General features: G+C 40.2%; 1 protein-coding gene across 1 annotated transcript in view; it reads right to left on the bottom strand.

Moving 5' to 3' along the window:
• The window catches only part of LOC103621813 (transducin-like enhancer protein 4), a 96,575-nt gene that overhangs the window by 13,708 nt on the left and 66,757 nt on the right, over positions 1-16,110 (bottom strand). The window contains exon 7 of the mRNA XM_017743320.1: positions 68-187. Within this exon, the coding sequence (XP_017598809.1) occupies positions 68-187 (120 nt within the window). The remainder of the gene's footprint in view (positions 1-67; positions 188-16,110) is intronic.

Genomic DNA, 16,110 nt, shown 5'->3' on the forward strand with positions numbered 1-16,110 from the left:
AGGAATCTGGTGGAATTACAGAGGAACACTGAAGTTCAACAATACACAATGCAGACAATCTACTCACGTAACGAGCTGCTATTTCCTTCTCTTCTGTTTTCTGTTTTTTACTATCTGAAGAGTAATCTGTTGAATTTCTGTGCTTTTCTGCTGTTCTGTAACTGGCTGAGGGAGATACAGAAGAGCTCTGTAGTGCAAAAAGAGAAGAAAACATCATCAGGCCCTAATTTACAACAGTGGTTCATTTGTCACTGCCCCTCAATACATCTTATGCTGATAGCATGATCTGGAGCTGTTCTCACAGATAGCACATTGGGTTTTAACCGATGACAGCTACCCAGCAAGGTGTCTTGTATTAAAAACTGCACTATGTATTGCAAGGGACAGAAACAGATGATCAGCTGACAGATCATAGTGGCTATCTGCACTGCCAATGGGATGAATTTTATGAATACTGTGCATTGGTCTTGTTTTGGTTTGTTTCCTCTACAAACACGCAGGGTTAAATCAACAGTCCCAGAAGAGGGGCGTATATGTTTGCACATGTGTGTGTGTTTGCCTGTGTAAATCAAAAAGAACAAAGAGGCTCAAGGGAAGTCACACTTCAGCAAATATTTGAATGAAGATTTCTACCAAAGAAAGAAGCAAGCTTCTGAACAGTTTCAAAGCAGGCAAAAACAGGAGAAAACACCTAAACACATTTTATTTTTATGCCTTTTACAACTACAGGCTATGCCTGCAGCAGACAGAAACAAAACACAGACTGGCTCAGTGATTCTCTTGCCATTCTACAGTTCTCACCTAGTAATGAGTGCTAAAGAGCACACATATGGACAGGAGAGAAAGGAAGATAACGTGTACTTTATGCACTATCATCCAACAATTCCACGCTACTCCTTTAAACAAGGCAGGCAACATTTATCAAATTCTACCATATCTCCAAAGCTTTGTGGAGCCTGTATGTTGGTACACAAAAAAGGAAGCAATGAAAGATGCAAAGTTCCCTCTGGGACCGATTTTAGTAGCAGCAGCAGCTTTTGGCCCTAGTTCAAGAAAGCATTTAAGCTTGCACTAAACTTTATCTCACACTGAAGTCAGTGGGTGAATGTACATAAGTAAGGATGTTTTCAGGCTTTTTGCAGAATTGGAAATGACAGCAATGGAGATGAAAATAATTGTCAGTTGAAATCCTGCTGACTGTTGCCATCTCTGTCCTCCTTTTTTACTGGGGTGGTGAGGAACAACCAAAGAAGTCCTGACTGATAGATTTTAGATCCTCCCATTCATCCAGAAACACTGGTTTTGGTTTTTTTCCTCCATTCATGATGGACAGCTGCTGTTCCACATAAAACTGTACAACATAGCAATTTGGTTTTGGGGTTTTCAGTGCAGCTATTAACATGAATACAAACCAAGAAATTAGCATTTACATTGAGCAACTTCTGTTCCATCACTACTACAGAATTTCTTCTTTTCCTTATTATATCACAAGCTTCTGGTAAGGATTAAGAACACTTAACCACAGAAATTAAGCTGTGGTTATTGTCCAAGTCACATGAGAAAATATTGCTTCCCTACTGGGACACAGGTCCTCCTCTCCACTTTGCTAAAATTTCCAGTTCTTGAGAACAGCAGCTCAGATTAATGAGTGGTAGAATTTGCAAAAATCTTCCGTATTTTTGATTGGTAATTGTTAATTACCCTCTAAGAACATTGAGTGGAAATAAAAATTTTAGAACAAAGACAGTGTTGAAGGCACAGCCTGTGCCTTTCCCATACTGTGCAAATACATCTTAAAATACTAATTTAGTTTTAAAGCAGATCATTAATCAACGATTATAGCAAATAACACAAACTAAAAAAGTTATTTTTTGCTCTGAAGCAACAACACATGTTAAAACATTTGGAGATAGCACTGCCAGGGTACAGAAGCCCTTAAAATAAAGGCCAAGTAGAAACACAACATTAAAAGAACTGATGACTTGAAAAATGTATTTGTTTACTGCAATGATATAGCATAGCCTTTTGCAAAAGATTTTAATACTATGCTCCTATTACATTTATATTCATTTACAATTTGGAAGGCAGTAGCTTGTAATGTGAATTCAATTCATTATTTCTCAACTTCACCCTACAGAAAGCAAATTACTTTAAAACGAAGAAAAATAATCACCAATAAAATACAATTAAAGTGGTGTCTAAAGAATTAAACTACTGCACTTACTTAAATAGAAATATTTATTTTCATAAATTTGAAACCATACAGTTCCATTTTTCACAATCTGGTTAGCTATGTGCTATAGATACCATTTTAATCTTTGATTTCACTACTTAATAAAGTAATAAATTGAAGTTGCCTACTAGAAAGATGAAGTAGCTAATTATCACCAGCACATTAAAGGATGAGCACCACATTGGGCATTGGGGCAATGCATGCTGCTTAATGGTTTTATTGCTTGATGGATCTGACCTTAAACCAATATGGAAAGATCTTCCTGCAGTATTCTCACCTGACATTACCAGAAAAAATGGAGACAACTCACCTACTGACAGCAGGCAGAATCTCACTCCCCAGTCTGAAATTAGGCCAGTGTACTAGGACTGACATTATTTTGCCTCCCGAGTCAATTACTACGGAGTTAATCTAAACATTCCCACTTTTAACTGTCACCCCCTTTTCCTTGCATGAAGCCAGCCTACCAATACCCCTGCAGTATACCTTCTCTTCCCTTCAACATGAAATGCACCTGCCACATAAAGATAAGTGACTTCATGCGATCTCTGGTACTTTTGCTGACAGATCTGAATTTATCTCTTACGCTAAGTAATAAAGATATGTCACATACATAGACAATGAGCTATGGTCTAGCTCTTCCTACAGACCTAATGCCTGCTATGTTCACTGTGTGAGGGACAACACTGTAATGCATACTGAGTTCCTTCCACTGTTTGTAACAGCTTTTCAGTCTATAAGCACTGGTAAGGACCTACCTTCATTGAGAAATACTGGGATGTAACAATGTCCTCCTGGCTTCCACTGACATCAGATTCCTGCAAATAATCCTGTACCCACCCACATGTTGGTTCCTGTGAAAGCCTACAAACTCCAAGAGAGGTCCTTACATTTGTAGACTGTGGAAGAAAACCCCATCAAAATCACTGTTTAGCTGACAGACTCTGCCCTGTTCCTTGATTAAAATATCAGAGCTCTCCTAACAGCTGCCTTTACGAAGCTGGAATAAGACAGTTACTTAGAGAAATTAAGTGATTCAGCACTATGACTTGGCAGGCTGTAACTTAATGGGCCAGAGTCCTTGTTTTAGTAACTATTAAAATTTATAGAGAATTAAAGTCTTTTTACACTGCTGTTTTCTTCAATAAAATGCATTAATCTACTAGAAGAGTAGCATTATCCCACTAAACAACGCTGAGTCTGCTCACATGTAATAATTAGATCAGAGATAGGAAAAAATATTCTTTGGTGAAAGTAGGTTACATTTAGTTTGTGTTTGAGCAAAACATACCAGTTTTTCATTTTTGGCTTTGGTAGAACATTTTTATTCATGGTAAATACACCACAAAATGCTGACAAAAAACAATGAACATACACATTTATAGAAAGGCTGAGCATGTCACCATGTTCACATAATATGCTTAAGAAGTGGAACAGTGTCTTTCTAGTGCTGGACCCATAGTATTTTTTGCACTAGGCTACAGAGCATAGCATGCTATGATTCGGTCTCTGTTTTGGGCAGTGCTGAGCACAATGCTAACTGAAATGATCTCCCACCAGAAGGACCATGCTGTTTGCTCTCCAGCACCATCAGGGTGCTGCTCCAGGTGAAGTATCAGTGCCATACAGGTGCAAATTAAACCAGTATCAAGAGAGCCCCGCAAGCCTCCTATGCAGCCATAAAATTCTCACAGCATACTCACTGTCTATTTGAGATAATTAATAGTTCAAATTGCTAGGGAAAAAAAAATTCACTGTTTTACCCCCAGCTTCTACTGAAATTTAGCTACATCAACACAGATAGCTCACACTGTAATGCAGCAGAAATCAGTGTGGAAATCATAAATCAGATTGTACAGCTATCCAACTGCAAGCCCCAACTCCCCATATGCTGGCTTCTCCAGATGAAGACCTGGCCTGAGCACACTAAGTGATAATTAAATGAAATCAGTGTTAAAAGTAATGACTAGAGATGACAAGATGAAAAGCCTTCCTACACGTTAAAGCTGGTAACTCTTTAAAGCATTCATGAGTATGACCATTCCCCAGTGTACCCTTACTACTATGCCAAAATGATGTATTTGGAATGAAATAATTAAAACAATAATTCCCAACAAAGTGGGAATTACAAGATAATTGACCATACTGAAGTATTAAGCAAACTGCAGTAAAAGCCAAGGATGCTCAACGCTAAGGTCAATTACAGTATAATTATCTGAATGACATTACTGCTGTTATAAAGACTGTTGAAAGTATAAAAGAAACTATAAAAATGGATACAATATGCATTGCAGGGAAACGACCAGGCAGTAATGCTGCTTTGTTGGCTGATGCCAATGTTACAGATGGAAGTCCCAGCACCAGAGCTTGGCCTCAGGCACTGCCCTAGGTTTGGGCTGGGAGTGCTAAGCTGCCTAAGATAACACTGTATGCCTAAATCAGAAGCACGAGAGAAAAAAGGAGAGGAGAGGAGAGGAGAGGAGAGGAGAGGAGAGGAATTAGGGTTAAGACTTCTAACATCCTAAGGGTGAGATGAAGACTGCTCTTGTCAGTTGCAAATGGCATGAGGTGGGAGGTGTTCCACCAGAGAGGTGAAAGGCCAGGGTGGAAGAAAAAGAGGCAGTCCAATACAGCCCAAAGACCATGTGCTCAGGGAGGAAACTGCAACCAAGGGCTCCCACAAACCAAGCCTAAGGGCTCTAAGGTAACACCGATCTATCTGTTTAAAGAATTAATTAATTTACATACATCTATATACACAGGTACATTACTTTGATTAAACTCAGGAAGATGGTGTGAAATGCTGTGGGTTGATCTACAGATACCATAATGGAATATTTGCATAGTGACTCTGCCTCCTGAAGTTACCCACACTTACACAGCCTTTTTGTTGCTAGCACTGTTATTATTACTATTATTAAATTACTACTATTGTTATTACTACATCCCAGTATCTGCACAGATGGACATGGATTTTGTCTTTGCTTTAATTTTTCAACACACACTCTTTGCAGCCCTTAGGCAAGCAGATTTTCTTCATCATGCCCTTACCTTTAGGTTTACACAGCGGGTCATGATCACACTGATACAGTCAGGCAGTACAACCCAGAGCCCAGCTCTTCCAAAATGGCTGATTAGGGAGAGGAGGCTAGTAGTCAACATTGATCCCACATTTATCACTCACTGGTCATGGTGGACTTATTTAATATTTTCATGTTCCCCTTTCCCAACTTGTTTCTCTACTTGCCCAAACTAAAAACTTCTACTCAGCCATACCATGATAATTTTTTTTGTCTTATTCACTGCCTTTTACCTATAGCTGCATTTTCAGATACCAGAAAAAGCCTCAGTAATTGTCAGTGAAAAATGCTACTAACCAGCTACAGAGATACAGAACAAGGCTGGTTTAAATATCACATGACCCAGTCTGAGCTAACTGCATTGAGTTTAGTAATCAAGCGTGCGATAATTATTCTTAATACAAACTATGATTAAAATGCAAACTTTGAAGTTTTATATAGCATTTTTAACCACTAATTAACTTCACTAATTGCAAAATTAATGAAGTTAATTAGAGGATAAGAGTGCCATAAAAAAACATCAAAGTCTAGATGTGCAGTGCTGCCTGCAAGAGCAATGAGAAGGCCGTAAAAAAGCCCAGAATAAAGAGAATATGTAGGCTCAGCAGTCTTCAAAACCCAAGTGTTCCTTCTTGTGTTACGTCAAGAGAAGTATAGATACGTGTGTATATTATGTATACATGTGTGTAACTTCATAAAAAATGCCCATGTAACTGTTTACACTTGTGATCTGCTTGCCATTGGTGGTACCACTGGAGTATTTAATCTGAGCTAATTAAAAGCATCAAAGTTTAGATGCTATGAAATGGGCGATAAAATGAAGCAATAAACTACTACGGTTGTACACATTAATTCCAGTTGTATTTCAACATATACTTATCAACTTGCTGGAAAAGCTGAGAGGGCCACACAGCAACAGCTGAAGATACCCAGTAATTTTAATGTCTAATCCTACCAGCATGTGATGATGTTTCTCTGGCCCTTCCTGGTATACAGGTGCATGTTGATGACAGGAAAAGTAGATGTTTAAAGCAATGCTGAAGATTGGTGGCTAGTCTTTTGCAGATGGATTTTTGCAATAAATCCTTTAAAATACAGCTTCTCCACTAATCACAGGCTGAAGGACATAACACACGTAAGGCCTAATCACTACTGGCACTGTGAGGGTCAAAGGATGGGGAGAACTAATGCAGCCTTAGGACAAGCAGTGCAGCAGTAGAAGAACACAGCTGAAAGTGAAAAAAGGAAGGCCAGGCTTAAGTTAAAGTATAGCCTAGCACAGGCACATGAAGATAGAGAAATCAAATGTCCCAAGAGTAACAAGCACCCTTTGGTAAGCAAAACAGTTTGAACACAGGACCTGGTTTCAGAAAGGAACAGAAGAAAAAGAAACAGATGGGCAGGAAAAAGAGTTAAACATTTCTGATAGGTTTACAGAACCCTCAAAATTCACATATTACATTTACCAGGAAGTCTGTTCTCATCCACATTTCGCTACTTGTTAATATTGAATTTAATTGATGGCAAGACAACCTGGGCACTGTCGAACATCCTCCCCCGCTCGATCTACAGAGCACTTCACCTGATCTGTTCTCTCCATTCACCAGCCTGTGATTCTATCTCCTCCCTTGACCAGGCCTCAAAATAAGACTGCATGCTTCAGAACACAGTAGAGTAGGTAATTTGGATGGAGTGACAAGATTTGCAAGAAGGTGTTAAGGCACAAACTGCAACTGATATAGACAATACTGTAGGTGAGCACCAGGGCATATGCAGGCTGCAAAGGACTATCAACCCTAATGATCCCAGAAAGGGTAAGGGTTCCAACATCACAAGGGATGCTACCAGAGGAAAACATCCTGCTGGCATTTTAGAAACTAAGTGTGAAAATCCGAGACAAACCTGCATGTTGGCCATGACAGACTGCAAGCCCCTAAATGTTACTTCAGCTAAAATCAGACTCACTTAAATGGAAGAGTCAAAGGTCATCAAGTTACACAAATTCAGAAGAATTCAGGGTAAATATCTTTGGAAACCTAAGGAACTGAGCAGTGCCAAGGAAATGTGAAACTACAGTCCTCCTCTCCTCAAATATTTATTTGGGGTTCCAGTTACTGATCTTTCATGCTATTTCCTCCAGCAGAGACCTGAAACAGTTTGAGCAGTTCTAACAAAACGCAAACATAGAGAAGAGAGGGTATTAGCAGTTAACCAGGGAGAAAGAGCAAGGGAAAGCATGTAATCACAGAGTAAGAGAAAAAGCTCAACTGGCTGGAGCATTCAAAACTGCAGTTCAATTGTGGGCTCACCACCATGAAAGAGAGAGAGCAGAATAGCCACCAGCCTGCATTACATGTTTTGATTCACTGACATGCCATGAGGTAAGGGAAAGCAGCAGCGCTCCATGAGCGTTCTTCAAAAGCCAGTAATGAACATGCATAAAAAATTCCCAACAACCAACATATCTCCAGAATATTAACACTGTGCTTTCACAGCAACTGCATTTAAACAGAATACACAAGGATACTTGGTTAGTTTTCAGAATTCTAAAAAAACACTACAGAGGAAATGTTTTACAATAGCCATTAAGGGACTGTGTCAGTATGCTTTACACTCTCTTCCTGCAACAATCAGGAAAGCCCTCTCAAGAATAACTGGGTTTTGCTCAGAGTCCTCTTTTCAGACCAAGCACCATAGTAGAACTGTTATCCTTTCACTTTGCATAGTGATTAAAATGGACTGTAAGGCACAGAGCCAAGTTGAATGCAAACACTTTCCTGCAGCATCTCAAGGCACAAGGGTTATAAAAATCTCTTCAGTACTGGCAACAGAAGTTAGGAGGTAAAAAATATACACATCTACACCCCCTAGATTTTCCATGTTCAAGCAGCAATGATCAGGCTTTAAGTGTTGCCTTCTCCAGGGATATTTAAGTGGATTCAGTTTTCATGTGACAGGTCTTAACAACTTTCTCCTGGGATTTGCACTCCCTATCTATTCTCCATTTTGACCAGAAGGATCTAACCTAGTGCTAATGAGACTTTTTTTTTATTGCTTTAAAACCACAGAGATCACGTCTGAAGACAGTCCCACAAGACGCTCAATTTAGCTGCCTTCCATCAAGTACTGTGCCCCAGTATCCCGCATTTTCAGTTTTGGTTATATCTAACAAAGACTGTATTCATGGCAAAGGCATCAGTTTTGAGTTTTCACATTTCTGCTCCCTTCCAATCTATCCATATGTATCAACCCTCCAGGGAAAAACACTTTCATTTTCTTCCCTTCTGCTTGTTTGTCTCTAAAGGATTTTATAGTTGTTTTGCTGCAGAGATGACCTAGGAGATGATAAGAAGACAAAGCAAATTATTGTTTTAACTGTATAATTCAAGAATAGAGCTGATGATCTCTTTCTACATGTTCTGACTAGTTATCTCCCTTCTCCCTATTTTTAATCTTATTTGTTCCTGACTTGATCAGTAGAAAAGTGATGGGAAAAAAAGCAGCTTTCAAAATGCTACCATGATTACAAAAAGCCCCTTAAAATTCAATAGAAACACTCATTCCACATCCTAACTGCTTCTGTCAGCAGAAACACATACACATGTTTTTCTCAGGTATTAAGCAATAGACTAGCAATTTGGTCCTCTCCTCTCCATTAGATTTTGTGTGGCTTCTGAAGACTTGATTTATTTTATGTTTTTTCAGTACCCAACACAATTTAGGAAGCCACAGCCACTGGTAAGTGCCCACTGAAAACAGAATTCATTATCCAACCAAATCCTTAATTGGGCAGGTGAATAAAACATAACTGGGTGCTATTAAATGTTTGAAAATTCCAGGTCATGCTGATTCTGAAACAAAACATTCTCTCAGCCATCTCTTAAAAAATATGTTCCGTAAAAAAAATCCTTGAGTGCTACTATTCTCCTCTCTGCCCAAATAATATCCTAGCCCATTATATCTGCCTCACTTCATCTACCCTCACTTATTTGTGTTCCCAAGACCCTTGTTCAGGAAATTATCCCATTTCCTATTCAGGAAAGCACTTGAGCAGATGCCAGATTTGAGGCACACACTTTGATCTTACGGAAGTCACAACCAGAAAAAGAAATCAGAGGAATGTACGTATGTGCTGAACTTTAGATGCCTACTGTGCACTACTCTGAATCTGGACCTCAGCCTGCTGCAAAAATAATGGTCCCCAGTTTCATTCTTCAAATTAAGGACTCTCCTAAGTGGAATGGATGGAGGAGTGGTGGGAACACAGACTCTGCAGTCAGCCTTAAAGCAGTTACATCAGTATATAATAGCACATCATAAGTACAACACCTACTTTGAAGACTGAAAAAATAAAACACATGGTCCTTTCTGCCAGATTTTTAGATGCATTACAACTCCTGAACATCGCAGAGCTTTGCCAAGAGAAGCAGCAGTAGCTTTTACTTCTCTGGGTCTTCCATTATTTATATTAGACAGGTCACGCTGTTAATGTTTTAAATACTAAAAGCACAATCAAATACTGACTTCAGGCTAGCTGGAAATGTTTTGATGTTAGCAATGAGTATCCAATACATTTTTAATTCAGGTTAGAGAAAAGAAACAGCAAAAATCTCTCTCTTGTACTCCCCCTGCACTCTGCCAAGTAGTTAAGTGTGATTAACTTGGCATGCACACACATGACCTTCTATTCTATTCAAATTAGTTATTTTAGGTAATTTCTGAAGATTCTTGTCTCTCATTTAAGTATTTCATAATAAGATTCATCTTTCCACTTGCTTTTAAGGGAAGACTACAGTAATATCCCTAAAACAGCATTCTGGCAAATGCTCCTAAATTATGTAATTCACTAAGTTCAACTCTACTGTTACAATAATTCTCAAGGAAGACGGATACAATACATTATCATTACAGCTATACAATCCTGAGTTGAATTTTCCTTTGCTGAATTACTGACATGCTAATGCTGAAATTGATCTGTTTTAAAAACCTCATGTGAAAGGTTTTTTAAATACCATACATGTTCAGGCTCTTTATTTTAAATAGTTTAGAAATGAGCTGGTGGTAACAGGAAACTAAAAAAGTCTTATATTCCCTAATCTAGCATTAAGTACACGCTAAAGAACAACAAGCAAGTTTCCAAGCAATACCTATGGTGTGGATTTAGATCTGCAAAGAAGCTGATATTTCATCAAGGTTCCAGGAAAATATTTTAAAAATTTATTATAAAACAAAATGAAAGATGTTTATTTCCATGTGGGATGCCTCTAGAAAAGGTGGCAAGTAACAAGTTTATTAAAATGACAAGTTCAAGGTACTTTTCTTGTTGACTGTAAATAACCTCCCTGTGAGCCAATTAAGAGTGTGGAGATCAAAGGCCCACGAAGCACTATAAAAGCTGGAATTACAGGGTTAAGGGAAAGCCTCCACAGGCTCCTTCAAAATAGGTAATTTCCTCTAGGCACCTGTTGACTGGGTGAAACAGTGCAGAGAAGCATTTTTTTACTTGCTTTAGAGTGCAGCAAAAACCAACACCCACACTTTTAAGGACACCTAATAGGCAGCTTGATCTTATGCACAGTCAGGAATTATTTTAGTTGAAAAGACTGATCCAGTTGAGAAGGCTAAAAGGGAGCTGGGATTATTGCACAGGATGACTTATAAAATGGGCTTCTCAGTTGGGAAGTTATTAAATTACAACAGTTTGTCAGTGCATTTCTTCTCCTTAATAGCTTGCCAAGATCGTTCCTTTTCAAGGCACTAGTCAGAATAGCTAACAAAGTGTTTCCTAATGCAAGCCTTACGACAATGATGATCTCTGCACACACCATCTTCAAATTTGAAGAGTGAGTGTGGCTTTACATTGAGTACACAAAGCATTGCCAGCATGTCTTTAGCCAGAACTTAAGAGGCTGAGTTGTAAGTCACACCACTGCTTACCAACCAGCGCCTGGACTGCTTGAGCTTCCTTGCAATGCTACCTTGCTTACTCTCAGTGATGAGCTAAATAGATCCTGTTTTAAGACAGAAAGTCTTGAATTTTAAGATAGGTCTTCACTACTGTTTCCTGCTAAGATGGGGACAGATTCTGAACCTACCCAGTGTGTCCCCTTTTATTTCACTGCCTTTCCCTGCAGCTTATATTATAGGGTTGGAGTGCAGGACAAGCTTTCATTATTTGTTGTGACTGATAAGACCATCAGAATGCTCACTGTGCATAGCCTTTAGTTCACACATTAAAGGCAGATTTTCATTTAAAGACACCTAGAGCACCAGATGGAGCCCCTTACAGTAAGAAAGTGTAACAACCTCTTTCACAGGCACAATTGTATCCAAAGCTCCAGCCCATAGCTGGAAATCCTTCTTCCCTGCCTACATGCTCTCCCCATTGGGCACTTTCACTGCTGACAAAAATCACATTCCCATATCCACTTCTAGGGCTGCTCCCCCTGCAGCAGCCTTGGTGGAAGGCTGGAAGAGTCCTCCAGCTGTGCAGCAGCCCTTGCTGGGCACCCTGCTAACTGTCAGTGGAGCACTGTGCCCAAAATCCTGACCTGTGCCTGAACAACCTCGCTCCATGTACAGAAAGTGGCCGAGCCTTTCCTGTGTGGCCCTGGGCTAGAAGTAACACAACGGGGAACAGCTCAGGCACAGTACTGGCATGTCTAGAGTCATGCAGCTGGTGGGTGGTGTGGTCCTGAGATGGGTAACATTAACCCTGGGGCTTCAGCACTGTGCTTTGCGGCATCGTATATATTTGCTGTGTGACAAACCAGGGTAAGCAACCCTGGGTTGCAATCAGACACAAGCCCCCTTTGCCATAACCCTCCCAGCAGTGCTGTGGCTTCTCCTGATTCTGCTACATATCACAGAATCACAGAATATGCTGAGTTGGAAGGCACCCACAAGGATCACCGAGTCCAGTTCCTGGCCCTGCACACACACCCCAACAATCCCACCCTGTGCCTGAGAGCATTGTCCAAACACTCCTGGAGCTCTGGCAGCCTGTCTTAGTGTCTGCCCCCCCTCTGGGTGAAGAGCCTCTTTCTAATATCCAACCTTAAACTCCCCTCACACAACTTCAGGCCTTTCCCTTGGGTTCTGTCACTGGTCACCACAGAGAAGAGATCAGTGCCTGCCCCTCCTCCTCCCACCACGAGGAAGTTGTAGACTGCAATGAGGTCTCCCTTTGGTCTCCTTCATGCTGAACAAACAAGTGACCTCAGCCACTCCTCACACGGCTTCCCCTGAAAGGCCCTTCACCATTGCCTTCCTTTGGACACTCTCTAATAATTTAATGTCTTTCTTACATTGTGGTACCCAAAACTGCCCTTAGTGCTCAAGGTGAGGCTGCCCCAGCACAGAGCAGAGTGGGACAATCCCCTCCCTTGCCCAGCTGTCGATGCTGTGCCTGATGCACCCCAGGACAGGGTTGGCCCTCCTGGCTGCCAGGGCACTGCTGACTCATGTTCAGCTTGCCAGAACCCCCAGGTCCCTTTCCATGGCACTGCCTTCCAGCGTCTCATTCCCAGTCTGTCCATAAATCCAGGGTTGCCCCGTCCCAGGTGCAGAATCTGGCATTTCCCTTGTTGAACTTCACATGGTTGGTGATTGCCCAGCCCTCTGGTTTGTTGAGGTCTCTCTGCAGGGCCTCCCTGCCCTCGGAGGAGTCAACAGCTCCTCCCAGTTTTGTATCATCTGCAAACATGCTTAGTATCCCTTCCAGTCCTGTGTCCAACAACATGATGTGGAAGGAGCCACAGAAACACAAGAGCAATGTAATTGAGCCTGAAGGAAGGATGAAAATTCAACTAAAGCTTGTCTTCTGCAAAAACATGCAGAGATTAGACAGTCAACTGAAACTGGAAGTAGCACAAAAGGATTGAGTGGTCAAACTAGAAGCATGCATGTACTTGCCAAGAATGGGACTCAAATCCACTGTGAGGTTTCAAAAGGAAGAATTAGGTACAAATGGATCACAAAGTAACATTGATGCTTGAGCAGAAAACTGAAACTGGGACATTGCAAAAATGTTTGTATTTGGGAAATGTAGGTTTAGTAGTCTGCTCTTTTGTCTGATCACACGAAGTCAATTAAGCTTCTTCATGCCTCAGTACATTATCTATAAAAGCGGGATAATTTCAAAAGTCTAGACAGCGTTTTCCCTCACTGGGATGTTGTGAGGGATTCATGGATTGAAGATTTGGAGGTACTCTAGTACCTCACCAAAATGGATCTATTACATATGCTAGACTGAAATGGAAAAATGAGGGAAGAATAATCAGTATTCCTTATATCAATAAAAACACCACTAGAAGATTAGAGCAAACCAACTATTGTAACAGAGTACCTGTACTAAACTCCAGAAACTATACAAATATATAACCCATTCGTAGTTTGCATAAATCTGTATCACACAGACATGATAAATGTAAAAGAGGAAACATTTCTGCATTGTATGTAAAACTGTCATCAGCCAAACTCATGAGAACCTAAAGCCACTATATCCAAGATGTAACTAAATACTCTGAACGAAGTTCCAGGAAGAAAATGCTACTGGTGGTTAACGCTGTTGTTTTTTGAATTACCCATGGGTAACAGAATTAATCAGGAAATGTGCTATCTGCAAGTTTGTCTTTGAAATTATTTTTTCTCAAATTACCCTTATGTATTTGAGATGTGTACAAAGCCAAGCCTGAAGCTGCCTAGTAAACTCAAACCTGTACTGCAGAATGTGTAACACCTTCTCAAAGACAGACAGATGTCACACAAACCTCCCTGATTTCAGAAATGCAGAAGAGCCAGTCTTCCCATCATCACTCTTTCTACTATAACCCACCAGGTACAGTGTCTTTTATTGCTTTGTGCTATGCAGTGTTTGCACTTAAAGCACTACATAAATATGAAAAACAAACACGGTCTGTGCTTATCTGATTAAAATACAATGTAAATTATATGCAAAATAGGTGCAGTCCATTGGTTCATGGCAAACTGCCAGTAAAGACCTTCTGTGGCTAAAGGATGTGCACCACTGATTTAGGGCTTCAACTGTCTGCTATGCTTTTACTTCTGTCTTGTTATTTTACTGTTTCCTGTTACTGAATGTTCTTTCCAATATCCACTCTTATTCCTAATTGGCTGGCTTAGAACTCCAGTTGAGTACTATCTGACACCAGACAGTGCAAAAAAATGTTGCCCCATGATGCATAATCACTTTGTGACTTGATTGAGTCCAATTCAATCTCAGCCTATGTAGTACACCACTTCTCTCTCTTTCCTTGCTTCATTCAAAACTACTGTTACTTCAATGCAAATTCATTCCAGAGGCACTTTCCTGCTTCCAGGTCTCAGCTCTCTGAAACTCCAGGTAAAGAACAACTTGAGGCCGTTCTTACAGGGTCTGCAAGCAAAGCAAATTAGCCTAATGAGCTAACTCTGTGTAACTAAGTAAAGGGAAAAGTACTTTTCACATGAAAACACAAACCTATCCAAGCCGGATTAAAAAGTAAGGCAATGCCACAGAACATTCACAAGTTAGTTTTTATGAATTCTCACACAATTTAGGTGATGCAAAACTGGGTTTCCCAAATGCTGTTCAAACACGATTGTAGAATATATTTGTTTTGATTGGTCTTCAAGTCCTTTTCAAAGGTCTTTCAAAAGACTTTTCAAAAAGTCCTCATTTTACCTTCAATCAAGGTTGAAATTTGCTATCATAATACCTGTAGCCCCCTTTAGAATTGTTATGGGTATTTCCCAAAGAGAAAAGAACTGGGGACTCATCATGCACAAACAAGTATGTACAGTAACACCACTCCCTGTATGTTTGCTAGAAATAGCTTGGTATTTCTACCCTTTGTTTTGATGTCTCTAGGATTAATAATAAATTCAGGCCTGATCCCACAGTATTTAACACCTGGGCAAAACACTTCTTGCTAGTGTTGACAGGACTATAGTTTGACACAACAAATGCTGCGTGTTACAAGAAACTTTAGCAGTGACAGCATTAAAAGGCAATTTTTTCCTTATCTCTTTTTGCGCTTCCCTTCTTTTCTTATCGTGATGAGAGCAGGAACAATATGGCAACTATAACAAAGGGGAATAATGAAAGCACTCACAGATTATTACTCAAAATGGGTTGATAAATGCCACAATTACCTGGCTACTATGGTGTTTGATTTTAGGACAACTTGAAGATCCATGAAGGCAGGTGACAAAAAGTACCTGTGTATCACAACTTTGGTACCCCAAAACCCTGTGGCTACCTCAGATACCATCATGTGCACATGCTACAGCAGAGGCAAGGAATACTTTTGTATGCTTTCAGACAGCAATACTAAACAGTGCTTTTTTCTTTCACTGCAGTGGTGTCTTCACCCCTGTGAACTTTATTTGCCATTTTCCAGCTGACCTGCACAACAGCCTGAAGCTGATTGCTACAAGGAAACTACAGTCAAAATAACAGACACAAAGCATCTCTCCTGCCAAGTGGCAAGACCTTCCAGATCTTACACTAACTTTCTCCACAACCAGCCAACATATTTCACAACACATTAGATGCATTAAAAGTCCCAAGAAAACAATGCTTAGGAACAAAACTCAAGTGCTGGAGATAGCTAGAGTAAACTTGCAGCTCTTCTAGGGCCAAAACTGCTTTTACAGCAAAGATATCCTAATGTGATGCTATTCTTCTGCCTCTATTCTCTGCCATCTCTCAAAACAGACTTGAAAAGAAGGACAGCTAGAAAACTATGAGTCAGACAGAGGTAAAAGGTTAGTCTCTGGGACCCAGAAACCACA

This window comes from Corvus brachyrhynchos, unplaced genomic scaffold, assembly GCF_000691975.1.
Source record: "Corvus brachyrhynchos isolate BGI_N302 unplaced genomic scaffold, ASM69197v1 scaffold399, whole genome shotgun sequence".
Lineage (NCBI taxonomy): Eukaryota > Metazoa > Chordata > Aves > Passeriformes > Corvidae > Corvus > Corvus brachyrhynchos.